Below are 25,503 nucleotides of genomic sequence, written 5' to 3'. Positions count from 1 at the left end.
AATGTGATTTTCTGGATTTTTTTCTCATTTTGTCTAATAGTTGAAGTTGTACCTATGATAAATTACAGGCATCTTTTTAAGTGGGAAAACTTGCACAATTGGTGGCTGACTAAATACTTATTTGCCCCACTGTATATACTGTACTCTATACCATCTACTGCATCTTGCCTATGCCGTTCGGCTATCGCTCATTCATATATTTTTATGTACATATTCTTATTCATTCCTTTACACTTGTGTGTATAAGGTAGCTGTAAAATTGATAGGTTAGATTACTTGTTAGATTTTACTGCATGGTCGGAACTAGAAGCACAAGCATTTCGCTACACTCGCATTAACATCTGCTACCCATGTGTATGTGACAAATAAAATACAATTTGATTTAAACCGGCTGGAATCAGAGTTGTGCAGGTTTCCGAGTGAAACAAACAAGATTCGTTCAGCAGAAGAGAAACCTGGTGAATGTTCATTATTGCGGGATTTCTGGTCACTGGCAACGAATGTCGGAAAAGAAACCATGTTCTTATGAGGAATGGCCAGGAGAAGCAGGGTCTGTATGGGAAAATGGAATCAAGACGACAGCCCCAACGACACTGCTGATGCAGAAATGTAAGAAGCTCTCTGTGGCTGAGCAGAATTTGCTGGATGATGTGGAGGGAAACTAATAGACCCCCTCTTTCGTACCATCTCAGCTGGTGTGCATATGAAAATTGGATGGATTAGACATTTACATAACTTTGCAGTAGATATGGGTGCTGAAGTCACTATCTTATGCAATATGTCCTCAATACACAGGCAAGAAGATGAGAGCAACAGGAGTGGAGGGGAGACATATGAAACAGACCAAACCATTATCAATTTCTATTGATCCAATAAATTGATGCAGGGGTGTGGATGGCTCATTTGAACAACCTATTTTAGGCCTTGACTACATTAAACATTTCTGAAGGAAAGGTGACATGGCAAATTAGACAACTGCAGGGATCTACAGTTCAGGACAATGAAAACAATTTAGTGTGGAATGTTGGATATGGAGCCAGAGTGCTTGACAGGTTGCCCCACCTTGCACAAAACAAAGGAAGCTATGGCCGCTACTAAAGTAGTGGAGGCTCCTAACATCATACAACGTGGCACACTATGTTATCCAGCTACTCTGATGCTTCCTCCAGATACCACATTACTTGAACACGACTGTTGCGAGTTGGTTTTGGATCAGCTCTTTGATGGGTTTATTAAGAGTCAGCCGTTGGAAAACGCTAAGTTTCTTATACCCAGATGGTTTAAACGTTGTGGAAGGGGGTGTGAGGAAGGCAGGCTGGGCAGTTACTACAACAGACAATGTGATAGTGACAGACACGTTACCTGCAGGAGCATCAGCACAGGTGGTGGAACTGGTTGCTTTGACAGAAGAATGGAAACAGGCTGAAGGAAAAACAGCTAATATCTACAGACTCAAGGATGCTTTTTGGAAAAATATGGAAAAAGGATTCATATCACTGGGAGCTCCTGTGACGAATGGACCAGAGGTGATGGCTCTACTGAATGCTCTCCAGTTACCTGGACAAGTTGCAATTTTGAAAATGAAAGCACATGGGAAATATCTTTACAGACAAGAGTAATGGTAATGATTTGGCTGACAGAGCTGCCAAGGTGGCTGCCAAGAGAACACCTCTGTCACCTAAACTGATTAGGAGATACACCTTGGATACATTGCAACACAGAGATATGCAAAGCAGTGCACCAAAAGATGAAGGTTGGGAATGGATGGCTGCAGGATGCAAACTCAATCAAGGTGTGTGGAAACACAACCTGACCCTACTTGGTGACACAGATCCACTCTTTGGGACACATTGGTGTGGACAAGATAGTTTATCGTTTTGTGGGCAAATGGTGGAATCCTGGTGTGCGTAAAGAGGCTGAGGCTGTTGTGGCAAATTGCAGCATTTGTATGGAAAACACTACCAAAGGACGAGTTAAAGTACAGACACGAGCGCCTGCGCCACAAGGACCCTTCAGACATCTACAGCTTGATTACATCACGCTGCCCAAATGTATAGGACACAAAGATGTGCTGGTCATTGTTGAATGTTTTTCATGATGGGTTGAAGCCTACCCTAAGAGGATCTGCACAACACACAACAAAAATTGATTCGAGAAATCAGAAAGACAAGTAAAAGAGGCGTGGGGAATAACGTCGTGCCAGGACAGTGGGTGACGGTAAAAAGATATGTAAGACCCATCAGTGCCAAAATGAGAAGGTTTTGCTCATAACTTGGTCAACAGTAAAAGTCCAGGGCAAATCAAAATGGATACATGTTGTCCATTTTGATGACAAAGCGGAGCCTGGAGAATAAAGAACTGATTGATTAGAAATCGGGGGCCAATCTGTTGAAGCATAGTAAGATGATCAGAACCTGATAAGCTTCTATGTTGTATACCACAGTCATCATATTAGGGATATCTAGGTGAAATGTCCAACTTCTTCCTGAAAATCACGACATGCTTTACTTAAGGAAATCTGTGAAACAAAACTTTCTCTTGAAACCAGGACATGTTACTTTCACACTTGTTTCCTTTGTTACAGGTTATGAGACTCTATAGTCTGAAGCAATATCCCTTGATCCAGGACTGTACTTGAAATGAGACAAGATCACCGGTGAAGTGCTCATTAGAGAAGTCCTTATCAACCAGTGGAACGGAAGAAGAATTCCTCACTACCGGCAGACTGTCAGAACATCATCTCAAATAGTTATCTATGGGGGACTGATATCAGTGTGGAAGAGCAGGTCACTTTTAAAGGACTTGGTGAATAATTACCTTGCCAATCGAACAATTTAATATTTTCTTGTAGACAATTATTTATTTTGTTTCCTCCTAGTACAGGATGTGGTAGGAATTGTAAGGGACATCATTACACCTGTTAATACTTATTTTCTATAACTTTGTTTGAAATCTTATTGTAACAGCAAGTACAATATGCCCTTTGTGTTTTATAGAAATGCAAGGTGTAATGTGAATGATTTTGTTACTGCCTATTTGTTCATGTTTTTTATTTTCTAAAAGACATGTTTTTTTAGGGTAAAAATATCTCAACGATAAATACACAACGCAGAGGACGAGAGGACTAGAATTAACAATCAATGGAAAGTGTTGTTTCTGTAGTTATGTGTAGCACATTCTTATTGGTACAACCTGAAATGGGATAGTTACAAAGTAGATCTTGTTCCTTTGTTTTGTGGAGAATCACTGAGGCCAGGGGAGCATGTATATCTACCTCCCCGCATGATTTCTCCTCTTTGAATAAACCTCTTTTCCTCCCCCTGATATGCTTTGGGGTCTGTTATTGAAGAATAACATCAACAACTGTTAGCACCACCTTTTGCCTTGACAGCTTTGCACACTCTTCCCATTCTCTCAACCAGCTTCATGAGGTAGTCACATGGAATGCATTTCAATTAACAGGTGTGCCTTGTTAAAAGTGAATTTGTGGAATTTCTTTCTTTACTTCTCTCGGGTAGGGGGCAGCATTTTCACATTTGGATGAAAAGAATACCCAAATTCAACTGCCAGTTACTCATCCCCAGGAGATAAGATATGCATCTTATTAGATTTGGATAGAAAACACTCTGAAGTTTCTAAAACTGTTTGAATCATGTCTGTGTACAAGAGAACTTATTTTTGTCCTCAACCCCGAGGACAAACCATTCAGAATTTTTGTTGTTGTTGAGGTCACTGAGTTTTCATTGGGAAACCAGATTTTTAAGCGAATTGCTTGCAGTTCCTACGGCTTCCACTAGATGTCAACAGTCATGAGAAATATGTTGAGATTATTCCTTTGAGTAATGAAGAAATACGGCCATCTTGAAGTCGAGGCACTCCACGTGTCCTGGACATGCGCTTCAATCAAACAGAAGGCATGCAACATTTTGTTTTAATCCTGTATTGAACACATTTTATCGATTTATTAACGTTAAATACCTAAGTAGTTCATTTATTGGCAAAGTTTACAGGTAACCTTTGAGATATTTTGTCGTCACGTTTGAGCAAGTTGGAACCGGTGTTTTTCTGGATTCAAACGCGCCAAATAAATGGACATTTTGGATATATATCAACGGAATTCATCGAACAAAAGGACCATTTGTGTTGTTTATGGGACATATTGGAGTGCCAACAACAGAAGCTCGTCAAAGGTAAGGCATGAATTATATTTTTTATTTCTGCGTTTTGTGTCGTGCCTGCAGGGTTGAAATGTTCTCTTGTTTACTATGGTGCTATGCTCAGAAAATAGCATCGTATGCTTTTGCTGAAAAGCCTATTTGAATTCTGACATGTTGGCTGGATTCACAACCAGTGTAGCTTTTAATTTGGTGTCTTTCATGTGTGATTTAATGAAAGTTTGATTTTATAGTAATTTATAGAAATTAATTTTAATTTGGCGCTCTGCATTTTATCAGGCTTTTTGCCAAGTGATACAGTAGCGTCTTGCCTAAACTCAGATTTTTGGATATAAATATGAACTTTACCGAACAAAAAATACATGTATTGTGTAACATGAAGTCCTATGAGTGTCATCTGATGAAGATTATCAAAGGTTAGTGATTCATTTTATCTATTTCTGCATTTTGTTACTGCTCTCTTTAGCTGGAAAAATGGCTGTCTTTTTCTGTGACTTGGCTCATACCTAACATTATCGTTTGGTGTGCTTTCGTCGTAAAACCTTGTTTGTAATCGGACACTTTGGCTGGATTTACAACAAGTGTAGCTTTAAAATGGTGTAAAATACTTGTATGTTTGAGGAATTTAAATTATGGGATTTCTGTTTTGAATTTGGCGCCCTGCAGTTTCACTGGCTGACGAGGTGGGACGCTACCGTCCCACATACCCTAGAGAGGTTAATGCGTTTGAGCCAATCAGTTGTGTTGTGACAAGGTAGGGTTGCTATACAGAATATGGTATTTTACCAAAAAGAACAGCACAAATAAGCAAAGAGAAACAAAGATCCATAATTACTTTAAGACATGAAGGTCTGTCAATCCAGAAAATTTCAAGAACTTTGAAAGTGTAGTCGCAAAAACCATCATGCTCTATGATGAAACTGGCTCTCATGAGTACCGCAACAGGCAAGGAAGACCCAGAGTTACCTCTGCTGCAGAGGATAAGTTCATTCGCGTTACCAGCCTCAGGAATTACAGCCCAAATAAATGCTTCAGAGTTCAAGTAACAGACACACCTCAACATCAACTGTGTGAATGAGGCCCTCATGGTCGAATTGCTGCAAAGAAACCACTACTAAAGGCCACCAATAAGAAGAGACTTGCTTGGGCTAAGAAACACAAGCAATGGACATTTGACCGGTGGAAATCTGTCCTTTGGTCTTGTGAGTCCAAATTTTAGATTTTTGGTTCGAACTGCCATGTCTTTGTGAGAAGCAGAGTAGGTGAACGGATGATCTCCGCATGTGTGGTTCCCACCATGAAGCATGAAGGAGGTGGTGTGATGGTGCTTTGTTGGTGACACTGTCAGTGATTTATTTAGAAATCAAGGCACACTTAACCAGCATGGCTACCATAGGATGGCGTATCGCTGCAGAATGCTATCTGGTTTGTGCTTAGTGGGACTATGTTTTTCAACAGGACAATGACCTAACACACCTCCAGGCTGTATAAGGGCAATTTGACTAAGAGTGATGGAGTGCTGCATCAGATGACCTGGCCTCCACAATCACCTGACCTCAACCCAATTGAGATGGTTTGTGATGAGTTGGACCGCAGAGTGAAGGAAAATGCTCAGCACATGTGGGAACTCCTTCACGACTGTTGGAAAAGCATTCCTCATGAAGCTGGTTGAGAGAATGCCAACCGTGTGCAAAGCTATCAAGGCAAAGGGTGGCTACTTAGAAGAATCTAAAAAATATTTTGATTTGTGTAACACTTTTTGGGTTACTATATGATTCTGTGTTATTTCATAGTTTTGATGTCTTCACTATTATTCGAAAATAGTGCAAATAAAGAAAAAACATTGAATGAGTAGGTGTGTCCAAACCTGACTGATACTGTATATTCATTGATTAACCTATTGATGATTAGCTGTCAGACGCAATATCCTCTCTGGATACCCTATTGTATTAGTTGTTTTGACTGTCTAGCAATAAACTTATTGATAGATTGATTAAATAATAGATTAACCTCACAGAAGCGGTGTTTGATTTGGTTGGTGGACTGATTGATTCCATTCTAAATTGATCTGAACCTGTCTGAGAGCCTCCGTCTCCTCGCTGGCCACCATCCTTTCAGAAGAGGTGTTTTTGATGCGGGCCTCTGCAGCCTCCAGCGCCGTCTGCAGCTTTTCCAGCTCCTTGATCACCTGTTCCACAGAATTTAATAAACCACTTTATATTTTAGTATTACAATTTTATTATAGTATTTTTATAAAATAATAATGGGCTGAATTCCTGGACAAAAGAAGCATACTCAATGGTGATTATACATTGAAAGTAGTTTCTTAGTCCAGGACTAGGAATAATCTGTCTGGGAAACTGGGCTTTAAAGTAATAAATGTATTTCTCTCTGACCTGGTCCCTCTCACTCATGATGAGCCTATACTCGTTGAACACAGAGTCTCTCTCCTCCTTGTACTTCTCACAGTCCTTTACTGCCTTCAGCTGGAAGTTCTTACAGCGCATCACCTCCGACTGCAGCCGCTCCATCTCCCTCTGCAGCACCTTGTTCTGGGCTGAAGACTTGTCCAGCTCCTGTTGTACAGAGTCAAACCTGGGGAGAGAAGGAGAGGTGTGTAGTGCTGTATAGGTGTTTGAGTGTATAGACTATTCTCGTGGATTGTGCAGTGTGTTTACCTCCTCATGGACGTAGAGCAATGTTGTTGGTAGTGTATGGCCTTGTCTCGTTGTTTCAGCAACGTGTCCATCTGTTTCTGTAGTCGTCGGTTCTCTTCCTCCGCCTGCTCCAGCCTGCTCAGGTCCGTGTTGTGATTCGCAACTTTCTCACCGTAGCGTTTGCTCAGCGAATCGTGTTCCTTCCTCACCCCCTCCAGCTTGTCCATGGCTGTGTCGTATAGCTTGTTGAGAACATCTGAGGAACCGTTCTCTCTCATCACCTGGAGGTAGGACACGGTCATCCAGCTGATGATTTTATAACTACATACAGTTCATGTACAGTTCCCATCTGTGTGAAACTATGAATTTAACATGTTTATTATATACAGTTGACACATTCAAAAAAACATTGGTTTATTAAAATAGATGCATTTCTTCAGATTGATAGTGTGTGGTAATGTTATTGTTCTAAACCACCAAACCACAAGGAAACATTAACAAGCCAGAATGAGCATGGATTCATTATTACACCAGTTAATCAGCAGAGGGCGACAGTGAGGAGATGCAGTGTGGATTATTCAAGACGATTAGGCTGCGTTTATACAGGCAGCCCAATTCTCATATTTTGCCAGATTATTGGCAAAGGATCTATTAATAATTAGGCTAAATATCAAAATTGGACTGCCTGTGTAAACGCAGCCTTAGATAGTATGGTGTAACTAACTAGGTTTCACTTTTGCCGGCCTGTAAAATCACCTGTTCATCATTAAAATGTAATAACCTCCAGGCTTGCTGAACTCTGTGGTAATTAGTGTGGGAGCAGGTGAGACCCCAGGGCAGTATTGATCCAGACATCACAACATGTATAGGTATGTCTGTGGCCTTACAGGAGATGGAGACCTATATGCTGCTTAGTTCAAACACCTCCCCTGACCTTACAGATCTCTGAACACAGGACCATGACGAGGTACGGGGGGGGAGGGGTAAGTGTCTACACACCCTTTACATGAGCCATTGACATTGTCCTCAAACACTGCCCTTTACAGAAGCGCTCCGTATGCATCTCCAAGCAGTGTGTCTCCTGTCCACCGCAGTAGTCTACTCCCAGGATGTGTGGAAGCACGGCAGCCAAGTATAGGTCACAGCAACCTTGTGTGGATGTGTGTGTGTGTGGTACCTCTTGCTGCTGCAGCCTCATGTCAGCCACCTCCTTCTGGTCGTCACTGTGCAGCCTGTGGAGCTCCTCACAGCTCTGCTTCAGGTGGTTGTGTTCCCTGACCAGCTGAGCGTGGTCTCTCCTCAACACCTCCAGCTCCTCCTTCAGCTGAGACTGGTCTCCGAACACACGGCTGTGGAGCATACTGGAGACAGAGGTCAAAACTGGGGGAGGGGAAGACACTGATGGCACATCCCTTAACACGGTCTGAATAGAGATTCCCCATGATCACATGGTAGTCAGACTAACACCAAACTGTCCTCCTGACTACAGAGTCTGGCTGCTTGGTGTTGTAGGCATGGAGTCGATAATAAAGGCAGCTCTACTGTTTTAAAGTTTGGTTCTCCTCTGTGTCTCTCACAAAAATCCCTCATGGACAACCCCACAGAGCTCCCGAGCGCCGCCCCATTCCCATAACACTGTTGGATTTTCAAATCTAAACAACGTGAAGTCTCAATCCCCCAGGAATTAAAAAAAAAAACATTGGAGAGAACCAATCAAAGCTCAGCCCATTATTGCGCCAATACTGCTACATAGCTGATGCTGGCTACATAGCCGATGCCTGCTGGACTGTTCATTTATCACGGTCCTCCACTTTGTTTATCTGTCGGCCCTAGCCCGAAACACAGGCCCTGTGTGTAGTTAACCGACCCTCTCTGCCCATTCGTCGCCATTTTACATGTTGTTGACTTAGCTGATTAGCTGTTGTTGACTTAGCTAGCTCTCCCAATCAACACCTGTGATTGCTTTATGCCTCGCTTTGTCTCTCTCAAATGTCAATATCCCTTGTATACTGTTGTTTAGGATAATTATCATTGTTTTAGTTTACTGCGGAGCCCCTAGTCCCACTGTACATGCCTTAGATACCTCCTTTGTCCCACCTCCCACACATGCGGTGACCTCACCCAGTATAAAACAGCGTGTCCAGCAATGCAACCTCTCTTATCATCACTTAACACCCCAGCAGTCCTACAATCTTAGCTAGATGCCCTCAATCTCACACAAATTATCAAGGAAACGACCAGGTACAACCCTAAATCCGTAAACATGGGCACCCTCATAGATATTATCCTGACCAACTTGCCCTCCAAATACACCTCTGCTGTTTTCAATCAGGATCTCAGCGATCACTGCCTCATTGCCTGCATCCGCTATGGGTCCGCGGTCAAACGACCACCCCTCATCACTGTCAAACACTCCCTAAAAACACTTCTGCGAGCAGGCCTTTCTAATCAACCTGACCTGGGTATTCTGGAAGGATATTGACCTCATCCCGTCAGTCGAGGATGCCTGGTCGTTCTTTGAAAGTAATTTCTTTTTTTATTTATTTTTTTATTTTTATTTAACCTTTATTTAACCAAGTAGGCAAATTGAGAACACGTTCTCATTTACAATTGCGACCTGGCCAAGATAAAGCAAAGCAGTTCGACACATACAACAACACATAGTTACACATGGAGTAAAAACAAACATTTAGTCAATAATACAGTGAAAAAAAAATAAGTCTATATACAATGTGAGCAAGTGAGGTGAGATAAGGGAGGTGAAGGCAAACAGATATATGTATAAATAAATAAAAATATAAAAAGGCCATGGAGGCGAAGTGAGTACAACACAGCAAGTAAATAAAAACAAAAAAAACACTGGAATGGTTGGTTTGCATTGGAAGAAAGTGCAAAGTAGAGACAGAAATAATGGGGTGCAAAGGAGCAAAATAAATTAATAAATAAATACAGTAGGTAAAGAGGTAGTTGTTTGGGCTAAATTGTAGATGGGTTATGTACAGGTGCAGTAATCTGAGCTGCTCTGACAGCTGGTGCTTAAAGCTAGTGAGGGAGATAGGTGTTTCCAGTTTCAGAGATTTTTGTAGTTCGTTCCAGTCATTGGCAGCAGAGAACTGGAAGGAGAGGCGTCCAAAGGAAGAATTGGTTTTGGGGGTGACTAGAGAGATATACCTGCTGGAGCGCGTGCTACAGGTAGGTGCTGCTATGGTGACCAGCGAGCTGAGATAAGGGGGGACTTTACCTAGCAGGGTCTTGTAGATGACCTGGAACCAGTGGGTTTGGCGACGAGTATGAAGCGAGGGCCAGCCAACGAGAGTGTACAGGTCGCAGTGGTGGGTAGTATATGGGGCTTTGGTGACAAAACGGATGGCACTGTGATAGACTGCATCCAATTTATTGAGTAGGGTTTTGGAGGCTATTTTGTAAATGACATCACCGAAGTCGAGGATTGGTAGGATGGTCAGTTTTACAAGGGTATGTTTGGCAGCATGAGTAAAGGATGCTTTGTTGCGGAATAGGAAGCCAATTCTAGATTTGACTTTGGATTGGAGATGTTTGATGTGGGTCTGGAAGGAGAGTTTACAGTCTAACCAGACACCTAGGTATTTGTAGTTGTCCACATATTCTAAGTCAGAGCCGTCCAAAGTAGTGATGTTGGACAGGCGGGCAGGAGCAGGCAGCGATCGGTTAAAGAGCATGCATTTGGTTTTACTTGTATTTAAGAGCAGTTGGAGGCCACGGAAGGAGAGTTGTATGGCATTGAAGCTCGCCTGGAGGGTTGTTAACACAGTGTCAAAAGAAGGGCCAGAAGTATACAGAATAGTGTCGTCTGCGTAGAGGTGGATCAGAGAATCACCAGCAGCAAGAGCGACATCATTGATGTAAACAGAGAAGAGAGTCGGTCCAAGAATTGAACCCTGTGGCACCCCCATAGAGACTGCCAGAGGCCCGGACAACAGACCCTCCGATTTGACACACTGAACTCTATCAGAGAAGTAGTTGGTGAACCAGGCGAGGCAATCATTAGAGAAACCAAGGCTGTCGAGTCTGCCAATGAGGATGTGGTGATTGACAGAGTCAAAAGCCTTGGCCAGGTCAATGAATACGGCTGCACAGTATTGTTTCCTATCGATGGCGGTTACGATATCGTTTATGACCTTGAGCGTGGCTGAGGTGCACCCATGACCAGCTCTGAAACCAGATTGCATAGCGGAGAAGGTGTGGTGTGATTCGAAATGGTCGGTAATCTGTTTGTTGACTTGGCTTTCGAAGACCTTAGAAAGGCAGGGTAGGATAGATATAGGTCTGTAGCAGTTAGGGTCAAGGGTGTCCCCCCCTTTGAAGAGGGGGATAACCGCAGCTGCTTTCCAATCTTTGGGGATCTCAGACGACACGAAAGAGAGGTTGAAGAGGCTAGTAATAGGGGTGGCAACAATTTCAGCAGATAGTTTTAGAAAGAAAGGGTCCAGATTATCTAGCCCGGCTGATTTGTAAGGGTCCAGATTTTGCAGCTCATTAAGAACATCAGCTGACTGTATTTGGGAGAAAGAGAAATGGGGAAGGCTTGGGCGAGTAGCAGAGGGGAGGGCAGTGCTGTTGTCCGGGGTAGGGGTAGCCAGGTGGAAAGCATGGCCAGCCGTAGAAAAATGCTTATTGAAATTCTCAATTATAGTGGATTTGTCGGTGGTGACAGTGTTTCCTATCTTCAGAGCGGTTGGAAGCTGGGAGGAGGTGTTCTTATTCTCCATGGACTTTACGGTGTCCCAGAACTTTTTTGAATTTGTGTTGCAGGAAGCAAATTTCTGCTTGAAAAAGCCAGCCTTGGCTGTTCTAACTGCCTGTGTATATTGGTTTCTGGCTTCCCTGAAAAGTTGCATATCACGGGGGCTGTTCGATGCTAATGCAGAACGCCATAGGATGTTTTTCTGTTGGTTAAGGGCAGTCAGGTCAGGAGAGAACCAAGGGCTATATCTGTTCCTGGTTCTAAATTTCTTGAATGGGGCATGCTTATTCAAGATGGTGAGGAAGGCATTTTTAAAAAATGACCAGGCATCCTCTACTGACGGGATGAGATCAATATCCTTCCAGGATACCCCGGCCAGGTCGATTAGGAAGGCCTGCTCGCTGAAGTGTTTCAGGGAGCGTTTGACAGTGATGAGTGGAGGTCGTTTGACCGCTGGCCCATTACGGATGCAGGCAATGAGGCAGTGATCGCTGAGATCTTGGTTGAAAACAGCAGAGGTGTATTTGGAGGGCAAGTTTGTTAAGATGATATCTATGAGGGTACCCGTGTTTACGGAATTGGGGTGGTACCTGGTAGGTTCATTGATAATTTGTGTGAGATTGAGGGCATCAAGCTTAGATTGTAGGGTGGCTGGGGTGTTGAGCATGTTCAAATTTAGGTCGCCTAGCAGCACGAGCTCTGAAGATAGATGGGGGGCAATCAGTTCACATATAGTGTCCAGAGCACAGCTGGGGGCAGAGGGTGGTCTATAGCAAGCGGCAACGGTGAGAGACTTGTTTTTAGAGAGGTGGATTTTTAAAAGTAGAAGTTCAAATTGTTTGGGAACAGACCTGGATAGTATAACAGAACTCTGCAGGCAGTCTTTGCAGTAGATTGCAACACCGCCCCCTTTGGCCGTTCTATCTTGTCTGAAAATATTGTAATTGGGGATAAAAATGTCAGAATTTTTGGTGGTCTTTCTAAGCCAGGATTCAGACACGGCTAAAACATCCGGGTTGGTAGAGTGTGCTAAAGCAGTGAACAAAACAAACTTAGGGAGGAGGCTTCTAATGTTAACATGCATGAAGCCAAGGCTATTACGGTTACAGAAGTCATCAAAAGAGAGCGCCTGGGGAATAGGAGTGGAGCCAGGTACTGCAGGGCCTGGATTCACCTCTACATGAACAGAGGAGAAGTAGGATAAGTGTACGGCTAAAAGCTATGAGAATTGGTCGCCTAGAGCTACTAGAGCAGAGAGTAAAAGGAAGTTTCTGGGGGCGATAAAATAGTTTAAAGGAATAATGTACAGACAAAGGTATGGTAGGATGTGAATACAGTGGAGGTAAACCTAGGTATTGAGTGATGAGAGATATTGTCTCTAGAAACATCATTGAAACCAGGTGATGTCATCGCATATGTGGGTGGTGGAACTGAGAGGTTGGATATGGTATAGAGAGCAGGGCTAGAATCTCTACAGTGAAATAAGCCAATAAACACTAAGCAGAACAGCAATGGACAAGGCATATTTACATTAAGGAGAAGCATGCTTAATCGAGTGATCAATAAGGGTCCAGTGAGTAGAGGTTGGTTGGGGTCGTGGCGATCCAGACAGCTGGCCGGGTATATGGCTATCGGTAGCAGCATAGGATGGAGGTCTGTTTGTAGATACCTCGTGCGTTTCCGTCGGTAGGTTCCGTGTAGTGGGGTTTTGTTCAGATAGCAGCCGATAAGACAGCTAACGATTAGCGGGCCTCAGATGAGCGTTCAGGTAACGTCGGGACGGAGGTGCCGGTTGGATAAATCCCTCGGGCAGATAACGTCGGCAGTCAGTCGTGAAGGCCCGGTGGGGTTCCGTATCTGCAGCAGCAACAAAAGAAACGGGTCCGGATGGTGATGTAACTCCTCAGCTGGCTAGCTCCAGCATGATTTGAGTTTGCTCCGGGGTCGACGTAAGCCAATAGTCACACGGTATGCAGCTAGCTAGCTGCGAAATCAAGGTGCAAGTGTCCAGAGCCTGCGGTTGGAATCCGGGGAAACTGAGAGAAAAAAAAAAAAAAAAAAAAGTCCCGGAATGCTCCGGTCCGAGTCGCGTTGCACAAAAGTGCCGGTAGATTATCGAGCTAAAGGAATAGCTGATGACCGCAAAACGTGGGCAGCTGAAACACCAACGCTAGCCAGCAAACCGGCTAATTTCGGGGCAGCTACAGATTAGCTTCTGGCTAGCTATCGGAGTAGCTTCTGGTTAGCTTTCAGGCTAGCTTCTGAATTAGCCCCTGGCTATCTTCCACGATGGATTTTCAGATTGAGGTAAATAATACTTATTGTAATTGGTGAAGCGGGTTGCAGGAAAGCTTTTGCAGGAAAGCTTTTGTAGTTGAGTTCTTGGATAATAAAATAAATAAAAGATATGTGAAGAAAAGGTGTAAATATATATATATATATATACAGGACACGACAATACGGAAAAAGACGTCTGAACTGCTAAGCCACCTTGGATTGACCATCTTTACCATCTTAAATAAGCATGCCCCTTTAAAAAAATATAGAACTAAGAACAGATATAGCCCTTGGTTCACTCCAGACCTGACTGCCCTTGACCAGCACAAAAACATCCTGTGGCGGACTGCAATGGCATCGAATAGTCCCCGCAACTGTTCAGGGAAGTCAGGAACCAATATACACAGTCAATCAGGAAAGCAAAGGCTAGCTTTTTCAAACAGAAATTTGGATCCTGTAGCACTAACTCCAAAAAGCTTTGGGACACTAAAGTCCATGGAGAACAAGAGCACCTCCTCCCAGCTGCCCACTGCACTGAGGCTAGGCGACATGGTCACCACCGATAAATCCATGATAATAGAACATTTCAATAAGCATTTCTCTACGGCTGGCCATGCTTTCTCCTGGCTACCCCAACTCCGGCCAACAGCTCCGCACCCCTTGCAGCTACTTGCCCGAGCCTCCCAAGCTTCTCCTTCACCCAAATCCAAAACCTGGACCCATACAAATCAGCTGGGCTAGATAATCTGGACCCTCTCTTTCTAAAATGATCTGCCGCCATTGTTGCAACCCCTATTACCAGTCTGTTCAAACTCTCATTTCGTCCGAGATCCCTAAAGATTGGAAAGCTGCCGCAGTCATCCCCTATACAGACCTATATCCATCCTGCCCTGCCTTTCTAAAGTCTTTGAAAGTCAAGTTAATAAACAGATCACTGAGCATTTCAAATCCCACCATACCTTCTCCGCTGTGCAATCCGGTTTCCGAGCTGGTCACGAGTGCACCTCAGCCACGCTCAAGGTACTAAACGATATCATAACCGCCATCGCTAAAAGACAGTACTGTGCAGCCGTCTTCATTAACTTGGCCAAAGCTTTCGACTCTGTCAATCACCGTATTCTTATTGGCAGATTCAATAGCCTTGGTTTCTCAAATGACTGCCTCGGCTGGTTCACCTACTACTTCGCAGATATAGTTCAGTGTGTAAAATCGGAGGGCCTGTTGTCCGGACCTCTGGCAGTCTCTATGGGGGTACAACAGGGTTCAATTCTCGGGCTTACTCTCTTCTCTGTATATATCAACAATGTCGCTCTTGCTGGGGGTGATTCCCTGATCCACCTCTACACAGACGACACCATTCTGTATACATCTGGCCCTTCTTTGACACTTAACTAACCTCCAAACGAGCTTCAATGCCATACAACACTCCTTCCGTGGCCTCCAACTGCTCTTACACGCTAGCAAAACCAAATGCATGCTCTTCAACCGTTCGCTGCCCGCACCCGCCCGCCCGACTAGCATCACTACTCTGGATGGTTCTGACCAAGAATACGTGGACAACTACAAATACCTAGGTGTCTGGCTAGACTGTAAACTCTCCTTCCAGACTCATATCAAACATCTCCAATCCAAAATCAAATCTAGAATCAGCTTCCTATTTCGCAACAAAGCATCTTTCACTCATGCTGCCAAAAATACCCTAGTAAAACTGACTATCCTACCGATCCTCAACTTCGGCGATGTCATTTACAAAATAGCTTCCAATACTCTACTCAGCAATTTGGATGCAGTCTATCACAGTGCCATCCGTTTTGTGCGACCTGTATGCTCTCGTCGGCTGGCCCTCGCTACATATTCGTCGCCAGACCCACTGGCTCCAGGTCATCTAAGTCTATGCTAGGTAAAGCTCCGCCTTATCTCAGCTCACTGGTCACAATAACAACACCCACCCGTAGCACGCGCTCCAGCAGGTATATCTCACTGGTCATCCCCAAAGCCAACACCTGCTTTGGCCGCCTTTCCTTCCAGTTCTCTGCTGCCAGTGACTGGAACAAATTGCAAAAATTGCTGAAGCTGGAGACTTACATTTCCCTCACTAACTTTAAACATCAGCTATCTGAGCAGCTAACCGATCGCTGCAGCTGTACATAGTCCATATGTAAATAGCTCACCCAATCTACCTACCTCATCCCCATATTGTTTTTATTTACTTTGCTGCTCTTTTGCACACCAGTATCACTACTTACACACCATCATCTGCTCATCTATCACTCCATTGTTAATCTGCTAAATTGTAATTACTTTGCTACTATGGCCTACTTATTGCCATACCTCCTCATGCCATTTGCAGACACTGTATATATATACTTTTTTTCTATTGTGTTGACTGTACGCTTGTTTATTCCATGGGTAACTCTGTTGTTTCTGTCGCACTGCTTTGCTTTATCTTGGCCAGGTCGCAGTTGTAAATGAGAACTTGTTCTCAACTAGCCTACCTGGTTAAATAAAGGTGAAATAAAAATAAATAAAAACACCAGATGCCTGTCCAGGGCCCGCTTCCCAAAAGCCTCAAGGCTAAGTTCATCGTTAGAACCTTCGGAAGAGCATCTGTAAATTTCCGATCCGTTTCCCAGAACCACATGAAATCGTTTGTAATGTAACACCTGCCTCAGTGCACTCTTACAACAGCTCAGTGTCGTTAGATCACTGTCACTTTACACATAGAAGACCTCAGCTAGACAAATAATGAAATTGTCTCTGACAGCCAAAAACATCATAGTTGAATATAAATAGAATAACAAGCGAAGCAAGAAATAAAAACTGAGAACAAAATTATATAATAGTTTGATTATTAGGCTAAAGATTGACATCACTTTCATGTATGTGCAATCGATAGACCTACCTAGTACTAAGACATTAGATATATTGAAGCGGCTCAGATGTAACCTAACGTATTTCCCTGTAGCCTAACCAATAACCTAAAGGTCAACATATTAGGTCTATGGCAACGTCACTTCACTTGCTACCTCATGCGTCATTATTTAAATTGTAGAATATATTTAAGTCTACTTGAAGCTCAATTCCTGCCATCTATTAGCATACAATGATTTGTTGAATAATTTGAAGAACCATTGTCATCATATTCTATTTTTGTCACGTTGACATTTTCTAATGAGGGAACGAGGGACTTGACTTTGGCTTTATTCATTCATTCTTGCTCACACAAACACACACCTTTAAATTATAGTTCAGGATTTTGGCAACGAAGCCCTTTCTCTACTTCCCCAGAGTCAGATGAACTCATGGATAGCATTTTTATGTCTCTGTACCCAGTATGAAGGAAGCTAGAGGTAAACTCAACAAAAAAAGAAACGTCCCTTTTTCAGGACCCTGTCTTTCAAAGACAATTGGTACAAATCCAAATAACTTCACAGATCTTCATTGTAAAGGGTTTAAACACCGTTTCCCATGCTTGTGCAATGAACCATAAACAATTAATGAACATGCACCTGTGGAATGGTCGTTAAGACAGCTTACAGACGGTAGGCAATTAAGGTCACAGTTAGGAAAACTTAGGACACTGAAAAGGCCTATCTACTGACTCTGAAAAACACCAAAAGAAAGATGCCCAGGGTCCCTGCTCATCTGCGTGAACGTGACTTAGGCATGCTGCAAGGAGGCATGAGGACTGCAGATATGGCCAGGGCAATAATTTGCAATGTTCGTACTGTGAGACGCGTAAGACAGAGCTACAGGGAGACAGGACGGACAGCTGATTGTCCTCGCACTGGCAGACCACATGTAACAACACCTGCACAGGATCGGTACATCCAAACATCACACCTGCGGGACAGGTACAGGATGGCAACAACAACTGCCCGAGTTACACCAGGAACGCACAATCCCTCCATCAGTGCACATACTGTCCGCAATAGGCTGAGAGAGGCTGGACTGAGGGCTTGTAGGCCTGTTGTAAGGCAGGTCCTCACCAAACATCACCGGCAACGTCACCTATGGGCCCAAACTCACTGTCGCTGGACCAGACAAGACTGGCAAAAAGTGCTCTTCACTGACGAGTCGCGGTTTTGTCTCGCCAGGGGTGATGGTCGGATTTGCGTTTGTTGTTGAAGGAATGAGCGTTACACCAAGGCCTGTACTCTGGAGCGGGATCGATTTGGAGGTGGAGGGTCTGTCATGGTCTGGGGCGGTGTGTCACAGCATCATCGGACTGAGCTTGTTGTCATTGCAGGCAATCTCAATGCTGTGCGTTACAGGGAAGACATCCTCCCTCATGTGACACCCTTCCTGCAGGCTCATCCTGACACGACCCTCCAGCATGACAATGCCACCAGCCATACTGCTCGTTCTGTACGTGATTTCCTGAAAGACAGGAATGTCCGTTTTCTGCCATGGCCAGCAAAGAGCCTGGATCTGAATCCCATTGAGCACGTCTGGGACCTGTTGGGCTAGGGCCATTCCCCCCAGAAATGTCTGGGAACTTGCAGGTGCCTTGGTGGAAGAGTGGGGTAACATCTCACGGCAAGAACTGGCAAATCTGGTACATTCCATGAGGAGAAGATGCACTGCAGTATTTAATGCAGCTGGTGGCCACACCAGATACTGACTGTTACTTTTGATTTTGACCCCCCCTTTTTTCAGGGACACATTATTCCATTTCTAATAGTCACATGTCTGTGGAACTTGTTCAGTTTATGTCTCAGTTGTTGAATCTTCTTATGTTCATACAAATATTTACACATGTTAAGTTTGCTGAAAATAAACGCAGTTGACAGTGAGAGGACGTTTATTTTTTTGCTGAGTTTAGTTTCCAGAGCCAGTGCTAACAAGCTTAGCGCAAAGACTAGAAATAGTCAGGCACAGCTAGCTAGCTTCCAGTCTTTGCATAAAGCTAGTTAGCAGTGGCTCACAAAACTACCCCTTACTTCCTTCATACTGGACAAAGCAACATACAAATGGTATCCACAAACTATCCCTTTAAGTGCATGCATGCACTCACCTTCCATGCCTGGATTTAATGCCATGGATTACCACATATAGGATACCTATGGCGCCAGGCAGCCTAGCAGTTAGAGCGCTGGGCCATTAACCGAAAGGTTGCTAGGTGGAATCCCCGAGCTGCCCCTGAGCAGGCAGTTAACCCACTGTCCCTAGGCCGTCATTGTAAATAAGAATTTGTTCTTAACTGACTTACGCCTAGTTAAATTAAGCTTTTTTACTCTGGTAAGTGATTAAAAGCATGACAGGTACACATACTGTCGGTTGACTAAAGCATTTGCTAGGCCTATAGAACATAATGGATTACTATCAAGTTATCAATTGACTATAAATGATAGACCTGCCAACATGGATGCATTTTACTTAACAACTATGCAATTCTCTGTCCATGTACGAAGGTATGAGATCCGAGTTAAAAGTACGCAAAAATTAATAGGGCCTGATTTATTTTATGTTATACATTTTAATAAAAAATACATCCACTGAGTAAATCTAACATCCTGATTCTCTAGCTGCAACACACAGACATGTACGGTGTTTGTGTCAACGGACATGGAGATTAGTACATCATTATTTAACGTAGCTGTCTGCCCCTCCTGTTTGTTGTGATGCTGAGTTTGCCGACTGTCAGCTGTAGGTAAACACATGGACAAAACCCTTATCGACTACATGTGTTGTGGAAAGGTAAACACTAATTGTTTCAAGCTAACGTTTATGGACATTCAGTGGGCTCTAAAGTGCCAGCAGTTCACTCGCATTTGCTAGTGAAAGAAATGCAAATACGAAAAATAACTGGTCGCATGTGCACATTTAATTCTGCATCCCATCAGGTGTATTTTCCACGTAACATTACGAGGATCATGCAACCTGATTAACTAATTATGATCACATAAGTATAATCCAAAATAACTATAAACATCTTGGCATTAAATGGAGTGGGGAGTTTAGAAGACTGCACGATGAAGAATGAATGAGTGTCTGGTATTAGCAATAGAGGCAATGCTTCTATAGACTCACAAACTGCGTGCGCACGAGCGTGGGGGTGGGAGGAGAGTAAACACCAATTCTGAGCGGTGCTACAAGCGCGAGTTGAATCTCCAATTTGCCGCGCACGTCTGTTACTCTAAAAAGTGGAACAGGGTTGGCAGATCTACAACTCCTTAAATCAGATAATCCCCATTACATTTCAATAGAAACACACCATTAGCACATCAATGTTCTTTCAATTAGTGTAATTGCAGCACCAGGCACTTCTCCAGTCTAAGTGAGTAAAACCATGATGCCATACAACCTCTCATTATTCCCATCTAATTACAGTCTATTCCGAAACAGTAGAGGAACAGAGGATTCCTGACATTAGGCTGGGAAGTGTAGTCCAGGACCACTAAACGTCCACCTCTACCCAGACATGACACGTCTTTCTTTCAACAACCCAGTCAGTCAGTGATGTGATGGTGGTACTCACTGGTAGAAGTCAGCCTCCTTGACGGCCTCCTCACATCTCTTCAGAGTCTTGGTGTGTTGGTTCTGTAGAGACTGGAGATCTGCCATGGCCCTCATACACTGGTTTTTCAGACGCTCGTAATCATGGCTGGCTTTGGAATTTGGCCTTTGGGGACGAGACAATAAGACGCTACACTACATAAGAACTACCAACTGAGACCTGGTCTACAAGGGCAGCCCAATGTCAGTTTAGATATAAGAGTTAGATAGAACCAAGGCATGCAGTTGCTTTGCCTTGCATCAAAATGCAGAGGACCCAAAGGAAAATGCATCCATGAGTTAACGCAGAGCTACAGAGCTCAGCAAACTGTATGAAGGGTTCCTAATTTGCACTCTGACTGGAATTTGATTGTCTTGGTACATTTTGTTAAATTCAAAGTACCTCTGATTAAAATGGTAAAATGTCATAACTGAGTCATGTCAAACTATATCTCTCTCTTCTACACTTCAAATCCACTAGGCGTCCCGCCCTGTTCTGAATTGCGTTTTCAACAACCTGGTACCCGGAACTCACGAGGACGTTCATAAACTGAACAGGATGGTTACCTATCAATTTCTGTCAACAGTACTGGTCGTAAAGCCAGATGACAGGGAGGGCAATAGACTTGATAGGACCTTAAATACACTCAGAGGCAGGGCAACTTTGCAACTTTCAGACTACTCTTCATAGCAGTGTCTGAAGTTTGTTGACTAATATCATTGGATTGTAGCCCTTTTCCCTGAGAGCACGTCTGCCTATGAGAGATGAACTCACTATTGTGCATCCCTCTTGATTCTGTACACTCACTTCAGGAAACAGAATGCTTCATAAAAATGTTTGTAAACATGACCAATCATAAACCGACAGGTCAATATCATCAAAGTAATGACCGACAGAGAGGAATTAACAAAATATTTGTGTCTATCGTAGCAGACAACGTGTGATGTAGTTCAGGTGCTTAGGGACAACACAACAATGGCTGATTTCCTAGAATTTTATGACTAGCTAGATGGTATTCTCTGTCTAAATTTTGCATTTTGACTACTTGTTGCATAGAGACATTCAGTAAAGATGATCTACTCTACTTATGTATAGATGTATTTGACCAATTGTTGGATTAATATATTGATTTACAGAATAAAGACTATCCACTCTGCTCTTCCCTCTCCTCAGTCATGTGGTGGGTGGGGGTTGTCTGTACCTGCAGTCGTCGAAGGTGGTGCCGGGTGATGCCAGGGCCAGGCGCTTGCGGAGCTCGTCCCTCTCACGGGTCACCTGGCGCAGCTGGAACAGGATGGTGTCCAGGTTGTCACCAGCTGGCCGGTTGTCGTTGAGGGCTGGGGGCGGAGACGAGGCTGAGCCGTTACCGGTACCGGGGGGTGAACCTGCAACAGTGAGTATGTCACCACAGGCAAGAACAGCTCACCGCCACCGGAATACATGGGACAGGAAGGGGAAGGGTTGGGAGAAGATGAAATGCACGCTTGCATCATATCAACCAAACACAGAAATACCTAAGGTTATAAAGAAACATTTTATAAGCGCAGTCCTTCATATTGGAAGAGCACTAGAGTTCAGTGAGTATTGATTGAATAACCTCTAACTTTAAGTGATTCTTGATCTGGTTCTCCTGTGTCTCATTCTGGGTAAAATAGGGTTCTACCACAGGTGTATACAGGCCTACCACATCTGACTTGAGTTAAACAAGTTATTTACATAAACAAGAATTAGACTTGCAAGTTGACATTAATGTGTTATTCAGATGAAGGCTGTGGTAAGGCACATAAATCTCAAGTTAGGATTTCAGCTAACAAACAAGAAAGAGTAACCTCACTTGAACCTCATGCAACATTGTCAACTTCTACTAGGCCTAATACTGTATTAATGTTGGATATGAGTGCAATGTTTCTCAAAAACCCAGTTACCACCACGAGTAGACTGACAATTATGATTAAATGCAACACAGCAAGTCTGGACTATGACAAAACAAACAAACCTAAAGTGGTTGAGGCCTTGTCCTTGACATTCTCAACCAATTCACTATCAAAGAACTGCTTTAGCACAGCATATTCTGATGTGAAATTCCTCTAATATTTTCCATGTAAATATCCAAATTTTCCAAGAATAGCCTCAGATCCACAAGGCAACAATGCTGGTAATCTCAGACAGCAGCATACTAGAGATGGGATTTATATCTCATAAAACATATTTCTGGAACTCTTTGTCTGTCTGGCTTATGCAGAGTCTCTGGGGCACTTTTATCGCGTTGCATTAAGCAATAGATTCATGAAGTCGTACAAAAAGACAATTTAAAAGGTAAATTGAGGAAGTAGAAAATAAAAGATTAATAGTCTACATTGAAATTAATAATTTCCCCTGTTCCCTTAGCTACGATGACATTTGTTCCATCCTTTTATTGACCTACAGATCATGAAAAAAAGCTTGTTTTTTTCTAAGCTGCTGTAGGCCAATAGTCTATCCTAATACTTTCAAATATCCCTTTACCTTTTCTTTGCGTCTCTTCCTTGTGACCACCTATAGGTGAAACACCTGGATCATCTAAACATGACTAAGGTGTGAAACAGGACGTGTTTAGTTATCGTAACAGCCCTTGGTAGGCTGACTGTATTACCGCCACACCGGTGGTCATGAAGGCAGTCAAATTCCACATGACCGTTTAGTCATGGTAACTAGGCTTCTCCAAGCTCAGATACTGCTGATGGCCATAAGTAGCCTGCCAAACATGGTAACTGCCTGGTACTCGCCACTCTATTGTCCCTCTAATCACTCTGACATCAATGCAAATATAAATGAAAATCTAAATCAAACAGTTCATGAGAACCCATGAGCTCATGTTGCGCAACATTTCTATAGGCTATGCAATTGCGCGAGAAAACAGTGATGGCCTCCATTAAAAAAAGGATCCCATCAGCTTTCTGTAGGCTAGGCCTACTATTTATTTCTCAACTTTCCTAATGTTAAGCACGTTGCTTATCTTTACAACAGGAGTATAGCCTACCAGGCTGGCATGACAATAAACCACGGGGAAAAGCGTCCTCCATTCGCTATTTAAGTGCATAGATGACATGTATTGTTTCCCGCTGCCCCCGTTTCGATACAGGTGCATGATAATGGTTCATTCTAAATCAAAACAAATTTCACACATATTATTTAGTATATGTAAAGAGAAGATTAAAGTAGTCTGATGGGTGACAATATTAGCCTATCACTTGAGAGCGCTGCATTGTCGCTTCTGTGCGCTGCATTGTCGCTTGTGAATGATGCCCAGCGTGTGCAGTAAGGCAAGAAACAGCTCATGTCTTTTTCAAATCATAGTCACACACTTCATGTAGTCTAGCCCATAGGCCTGCCTATATGTTTTGATAAGGTTTGTATCACAGCTAGAGTAACAAAAAACTTTAAATTAAGCATATTAATTCTCTTTACAATCGTTGTAGAGCCTAACTGGCATACATAGTCGGCGCGTGAGTTTCAACTTTGGGGAAGATCATTTTTACCATAAAAATGCACCTTTATAATAAAGCATTACATTAATAATCACATTCGCGGTCACTTTTGAGAACAGTGTTTTCCCGCTAACTGCATTTTGGAACATTCACACTTACGGCCTACTGCCGTGAGCACATTGCTGCGCTTATAATGTGAAGAAATAGCCTAATAGTTTATCACCATTTTAAGCTAAACGTTCTGATCTGTGGCATCAGCCTCATTGCTTTTAAAATGTTTGATGCAAGTGGTTGTATTCATTTTGGATCTATCGCATCCCACAACTGTCCCAAAGCATGTTTGGAATATTTATTTATTGCATAGAAGGACAAGTTAACCAATAGAATGTCGACTTTTGTACTATGGGGCATAGTAGATTGACATAGGCTAGTACTTTTGCTGTTTGTTAGGCCAACTCACCTTGTTGGTTGATGAAAATTAGCCTAAATGTGGACAATTCTGCTAAACATCTAAAATATGCGCCTCAGAATTTGATAAGAGGGATGCGCAGTTGCGTCCGTCTTCACTTGTAGTCTACTTCTAGCTGAGATGCCTGTGAGAAGGAACCAATCACGTGACGGGCATTGGCTAATAAGAATTGAGATATCTGAGAGAGCCATGTGAGTGAGGTGCTTCGGAGGACGGCAGCTCGGAAAAGGGAATTATAATATTCAGCCCAAAAGCACAACGACCACTGGCCGCAAAAGGCATGGATTTTTTAGGGAGCATTATGGCCACACAATGGGGATGCCGCCGTGAAATTTGAGGCCTGGTAAGAATATTGTCAAGTGCTTGTCAAATTGTGAATGAGAGACTGATGAAGTGTGTACAAGCCCGCACTGCCTTCCATGCTACTTTTTTCAAATCATCATTAGAGTCGCATCATGCAGGCTTAGAATACATTCCAAATCCAAACATATAGCCCAACGTTTGTATCACAACTAAAGTTGCATAAATAACCTTAGATTAAGCATATAGAAGGACATGTTTCTTTGTTAACCGCTCAACACAAGAATAGCCGCATGTACGCACTTCTCGGAAACTGTTTGTAGAAAATATCCCTTTTATATTTTATTCAGCTATGTTCAATTGTATTCTTCATACTATAAAAGAATGCCACGGAATACTAAGCTAATCTTGTCTGCTAAATGAACTAGTGTAGGCCACAGCCATATGGCGTAGCCAGAACAGGACAACTCAGAGTATGCCATTTTGTTCTTCTAAAATGTCTTAATTTCATGTTTCTTTAGACCGGTCTAAAATAAATGAAAAATTGTGATGGTGTAGGCTATATTGAATGGATTTATTCTAGATGTTTCAAAAAGGTCTGTATCAGTGGCTTCTAGACTATGTGTGGAAGCAAGGAGATTCTAAACATGTTTATGTTAATTACTGGTCAATTACCATGGGACTGGCAGTTATTTGCTTGACAATCACCGGCTGACAAAATGTCGTGTGCGCTATCGTGCATAAATGTATTTTGTCCCCCTACACCAAACGTGATCACGACACAGATTAAAATATCAAAACAAACTCTGAACCAATGACATTCATTTGGGGACAGGTCAAAAAGCATTAAATAAGTATGGCAAATTAGCTAGCCATCTTGCTGTTGCTAGCTAATTTGTCCTGGGATATAAACATTGAGTTGTTATTTTACCTGAA

The 25,503-nt window shown here is 43.0% G+C and overlaps 1 protein-coding gene across 8 annotated transcripts in view; it reads right to left on the bottom strand.

The window, feature by feature from the left end:
- LOC129836539 (disks large homolog 5-like) overlaps positions 1-25,503 on the bottom strand; it is a 110,232-nt gene that overhangs the window by 61,611 nt on the left and 23,118 nt on the right. For 6 of the 8 annotated variants that reach the window (XM_055902861.1, XM_055902863.1, XM_055902867.1 and 3 more), the window contains 6 exons: positions 21,533-21,716; positions 20,314-20,457; positions 8,010-8,193; positions 6,854-7,113; positions 6,572-6,770; positions 6,250-6,363 (listed from right to left, as the gene is read on the bottom strand). In XM_055902861.1, coding sequence (XP_055758836.1) covers positions 6,250-6,363; positions 6,572-6,770; positions 6,854-7,113; positions 8,010-8,193; positions 20,314-20,457; positions 21,533-21,716 — 1,085 coding nt within the window. The remainder of the gene's footprint in view (positions 1-6,249; positions 6,364-6,571; positions 6,771-6,853; positions 7,114-8,009; positions 8,194-20,313; positions 20,458-21,532; positions 21,717-25,503) is intronic. The other 2 variants (XM_055902864.1, XM_055902868.1) reach the window with 2 other exon arrangements.

The sequence above is a fragment of the Salvelinus fontinalis genome, chromosome 37, assembly GCF_029448725.1.
Source record: "Salvelinus fontinalis isolate EN_2023a chromosome 37, ASM2944872v1, whole genome shotgun sequence".
Taxonomy (NCBI): domain Eukaryota; kingdom Metazoa; phylum Chordata; class Actinopteri; order Salmoniformes; family Salmonidae; genus Salvelinus; species Salvelinus fontinalis.
Note: the sequence above shows the minus strand (reverse complement) of the source record. Positions and strands in the feature narration are given on the sequence as shown.